Here is a 5,068-nt window from a genome sequence, read left to right as displayed (position 1 = left end):
TGAATCCTTCAGCTTTTTCTCCAGTTGTAGCACAACTCCCGTAACCAGAACACAGGGTAGTCATGGACTTGAGATGATATATCTGGGCATGGTCTTTGCATGATGCTGGCCCTTCCTAAACAAACTGTATTAGTTTGTTAGGGCTGCCATAGCAAATTACCACAAACTGCATGGCTTAAACAACAGAAATTTATTTTCTTAAAGTTCTAGAGGCCAGAAGACTCACATCAAAGTTGTCAGCAGAGTTGGTTCCTTCTGGGAACTGTGAGGGAGAGTCTGTTCCTTGCCTCTCCCCTAGCTGCTGGTGGTTTGCTGGCAACCTTTGGTGTTCCTCGGCTTGTAGAAGCATCAACTTGATCTCTGCCTCCATCTTCAGATGGTATTCTCTCTAGGTGCATGTCTGTGTCCAAATTCTCCCTTTTTATAGGGACACCAGTCATATTGGATTAGAACCTACCCTAATGACCTCATTTTACTTTGATCACCTCAGTAAAGACCCTATTTCCAGATAAGGTCACATTCTGAGGTACTAGAGGTTAGACATCGACCTATCTCTTTTGGAGGACCCAATTCAACCCCTACCACTAACTCTCCATGAGTTCCAGGCCACTCCATACACTGGTTGCTGATAGCACTGGTAGAATCGTATTGGGTTTGGAGTCAGGTGATGGACATCACAGGAAACACACGGACTATGGAGCTAATCCATGGCCAGTGTCCTCCCACTGTGCTCTGTGCACTCCCTGCTTCAGGACCACCTGGAGAGCTTGTTAAGGATGCAGACTCCAGGGTCCAGTGCCAGGCTGTTGAATCACAATACCCATGATCCAAATGCCAGCATCTTCTATGTCCCAATCCGGGAAATGGGGTGGCTGTTTTTATGCCAATTATCCCCATGCAAAGTCAGGACCACAAGGCCCCCTGAGAGACTGAGGCTGGTGGCTGCTGGATCCAATAGCAAGTGAGCTAATCTCAACAGATCCTCTCAAAGTCCTCCCCCAAGTCACTTAGGAAGCACAGTGATGTAATACCTGTGGCCAATACACATTGTCTTTATCAATATTAAAATGAGTGTAGCTAATCTTTCATGTCACTAGGATTATCCATGTAGCAATACTATAAGCCTGATACTCTAGAAAATTTAAGGTTACTTCAAAGTCTTCTCTGCTACTCTGATCTTTGGGGGAAGATAAACCATGGGGAAAATGCACATTCCCTTCCGGTAGCACTTCATTCATCTCATATGACACATTTACTAAGTTGCTCTGTGATTATTTATTGACAGGTCTGTAACCCCCACCAGACTCTGAATGCCTTGAGGGCAGAGATGGGATGTATCCCTGTGTCCCAGGCACTGAACAGTGGTCCTGGAACATGGTAGGTGCCGAACAACTATTCTGCCCTAGGACTGAGAGGGGGCTACTTTGCCGATCAGCTTCCTCAGGGCTGCCTTCATGTCCTTGTTCCTTAGGCTGTAGATAAAGAGATTCAGCATGGGGATGACCACCCAACACATCAGGGCAACCGCCTTGTCCTTCTGGGAGGAGTGGGAGATGCAGGCTGCAGGTACACAGTGAAATGGTGCCATAGTATAGTGACACCACGGTGAGGTGTGAGCTGCAAGTGGAGAAGGCTTTCCATTTGACCTGAGTAGAAAGGCTCTTGAAGACTGCTTGGAAAATGGAAGTATAAGAGAAGAGGATGCATGCGAGGGAGCTGATGCCCAAGATGATGCCGAAAGGAAAGATCAGCAACTCGTTGGTGCGTGTGCCTGAGCTGGAGAGCTTCGGCAGGGGTATGAGGTCGCAGAAGAAGTGGGGCATTTCAGAGCTGGCACAGAAGGTCAGTTGGGCCATGAGGCAGGTGTGCACAAGGGACTGGAGGTTGGTGATCAGCCACGGCTCCCCCACCAGCAGCCCGCACACACGGGGGCTCATAATGGCCAAGTAGAACAGAGGGTGGACAATGGCCATGAGCCTATCAATGGCCATCACGGCCAGGAGGAAGCTGTCTATGCTCCCGAACAGGTGGAAGGCATACATCTGGGCAAGACAGCATACATCTGGGCAAGGCATACAAAGGGGATGGCTTGGCTCTGAGTCCAGAGGTTCACCAGCATCTTGGGGACGGTGGTGGAAGACAAGAAGATGTTGACCAGGCACAGGTTGGAGAGGAAGAAGTACATGGGTGTGTGGAGGTGGGTGTCTGTGGTGTTGGCCAGGATGATGAGCAGGTTTCCAAAGACGGTGACCAGGTACATGAGAGGAACAGCCCAGAGGAAGATCTGATGCTCTGACTTTTCCGAGAGTCCCAGGAGGAGGAATTCTGAGACTGCTGTTCAGTTTCTGCTTCCATGGACAGTCTGTGTCTACTGTGAAAGATAAAAGGGGAGAGGGAAGAGACATAAAGCTGGGAGTCAGAGATGGAGTTCCAGTCTCAGCTCCCTACAGACCCGCAGGTTCTGTGAAAACTCATGGAATCCTTACAGCTCCCTTCTGTGGATTTCTGTTTCCCCACACAAAACCATCCATGTCCTTCCTCCTTCCTCCTTCCTTCCTTCCTTCCTTCCTCCTTCCTTCCTTCCTCCTTCCGTCCTTCCTTCCTTCTTTCTTTCCTTCCTCCTTCCTTCCTTCCTTCTCCCCTTCGTTCCTTCCTTCCTTCCTTCTTTCCTTCCTTCCTCCCTTCCTTCCTTCCTTCCTTCCTCCCTCCCTCCCTTCCTTCCTTCCTTCCTTCCTCCCTCCCTCCCTTCCTTCCTTCCTTTCTTCCTCCTTCCTTCCTTCCTTCCTCCTCTCTCTTGTAGTTTGTTAATTTATATGGTAGTATTTAAACAATATAATTGCAGCAGCAACTACAATCAGCACAATCAGGTTGGGGATTATTTAAAATAACTCAACTGAGCAGGAATGTTTCAGCTGGCTAGTGAGTAGCCTTCTGGCCTCAAGAATTCAGCATACTGGGACAGCATTCAGTATATTTTCAGGGGAAACAGAGATGTTGGGTGAACCCAGAAAGCTGGTTAAGTGGAAGTTTTATTATTTTTATTTATTTATTTTTGGCTGTGTTTGGTCTTCGTTGCTGCATGCGGGCTTTCTCTAGTTGTGGTGAGTGGGGGCTACTCTTCATTGTGGTGCATGTGCTTCTCATTGAAGTAGCTTCTCTTGTTGTGGAGCACGGGCTCTAGGTGCATGGGCTTCAGTAGTTGTGGCACGTGGGCTCAGCAGTTGTGTCTCGTGGGCTCTAGAGCACAGGCTCAGTAGTTGTGGCACAAAGGCTTACTTGCTTCGTGGCATGTGGGATCTTCCCGGACCAGGGATTGAACCCGTGTCTCCTGCATTGGCAGGCAGATTCTTAACCACTGCGCCACCAGGGAAGACTATAAGTAGAAGTTTTTTGTTTGTTTGTTTGTTTGTTTTGTGGTACGCGGGCCTCTCACTGCTGTGGCCTCTCCCGTTGCGGCACACAGGCTCCGGATGCGCAGGCCCAGCGGCCATGGCTCACGGGCCCAGCCGCTCCACGGCACGTGGGATCTTCCCGGACCGGGGCACGAACCCGTGTCCCTTGCATCGGCAGGCAGACTCTCAACCACTGAGCCACCAGGGAAGCCCCATAAGTAAAAGTTTTAAAGAGAGCTTTACAGTAAGAAAAGAATATCTGGAGATTTAAAGCTAATGGCGTTTTGGAAGTATATTTGCTCTCAGCAGTAGCTTCGCAGGACAAGAAATTTTATATTTTCCTATGTTCTAGACAAACTGTCACTGCCAAATGAAACAGTTTTGCACCCTCAGTAAAATAGACACTGTTGTGTATATCATGTCAAACAGCTGTTCAAAAATTTTATTCAAAATAAAAAGTGTCAGACCCAACACGGACTATTCAAAGATAAGCTGTTTCCATAACAACGAGAAAGGCGTGATCAAATGCCTACTTGATGGAAAGCAGAATGTGCTATATGTGTATTCCTGGAGTTAATATGATGCAGAAAAGCCAGTTTGTAAAATAACATGCTGACATGAACTGATATGAAAATATCGACTAAAGAAATGAACATGAGAGAACAAGGTGTAAAGAAATGCAAACACATAGGCATGTTTGATACTATTCTCATTCACCCATTTTCAGTTGCTAATGGATTTGATCCTAGTTTTATTTCCCCATCTATTTGGAAAGTCCCCATTATTTATTGGGGCTTAGAGGCTTCATATCAAAAGTCTAGAGAAAGCAAATCTTTGTTGCATTCATACAAGACCATCAAAGCCAGTTGCATTTGCCATTTTTTTTTCTTTTTTTTTTTTTTTGCGGTACGCGGGCCTCTCACTGCTGTGGCCTCTCCCGTTGCGGAGCACAGGCTCCGGACGCACAGGCTCAGCGGCCATGGCTCACGGGCCCAGCCACTCCGCGGCATGTGGGATCTTCCCGGACCCGGGCACGAACCTGTGTCCCCTGCATCGGCAGGCGGACTCTCAACCACTGCGCCACCAGGGAAGCCCAAGTGTATCTTTTTGAATTATGGTTTTCTCTGGATATATGCCCAGGAGTGGGATTGCAGGATCATATGGTAACTCTATTTTTAGTTTTTTAAGGAACCTCCAAACTGTTCTCCACGGTGGCTGTACCAATTTACATTTCCACCAGCACTGTAGGACGGTTCCTTTTTCTCCACACCCTCTCCAGCATTTATTGTTTGTAGACTTTTTGATAATGGTCATTCTGACTGGTGTGAGGTGATACCTCATTGTGGTTTTGATTTGCATTTCTCTAATGATTAGTGATGTTGAGCCACTCTCCTTTTTATTACCTAACTGATTCATGTTCATGTTTCAGGAGACAACTTTAATGTGATCTTTTTTAGGGCAACCTTTTATGACCTGCCTTCTCCCCACTGACTAAGGGCTTCCTAGTTTTATGCATCCATTACACGTTGGTCTTCTCCTTTATAAAACTTCTGATTACTCAGGTCAGAATCTGTCCTGTCTTTTTATGGAGTGCTCACTGTGTGCTAGGAACTATCTTAAGCACTTTAAATGGATTATCCCATTTCATTCTCATAGCCCTGTAAGGTAAAAACTGT

At 47.1% G+C, this 5,068-nt stretch overlaps 1 protein-coding gene across 1 annotated transcript; it reads right to left on the bottom strand.

The window, feature by feature from the left end:
* Positions 1–1,402: 1,402 nt before the first annotated feature.
* Positions 1,403–2,338, bottom strand: LOC132485572 (olfactory receptor 1I1; the record flags this gene model as incomplete). The annotated part of the gene is given in 4 exon segments (XM_060092110.1): positions 1,403–1,542; positions 1,545–1,580; positions 1,583–2,075; positions 2,078–2,338. Coding segments are annotated over 4 exon segments (930 nt in total), but the record flags the coding sequence as incomplete, so codon positions are not given.
* Positions 2,339–5,068: the final 2,730 nt, after the last annotated feature.

The sequence above is a fragment of the Mesoplodon densirostris genome, chromosome 3, assembly GCF_025265405.1.
Source record: "Mesoplodon densirostris isolate mMesDen1 chromosome 3, mMesDen1 primary haplotype, whole genome shotgun sequence".
Taxonomy (NCBI): domain Eukaryota; kingdom Metazoa; phylum Chordata; class Mammalia; order Artiodactyla; family Ziphiidae; genus Mesoplodon; species Mesoplodon densirostris.
The sequence above is the reverse complement of the archived record's forward strand: the minus strand, read 5'-3'. Positions and strand labels throughout refer to the sequence as shown.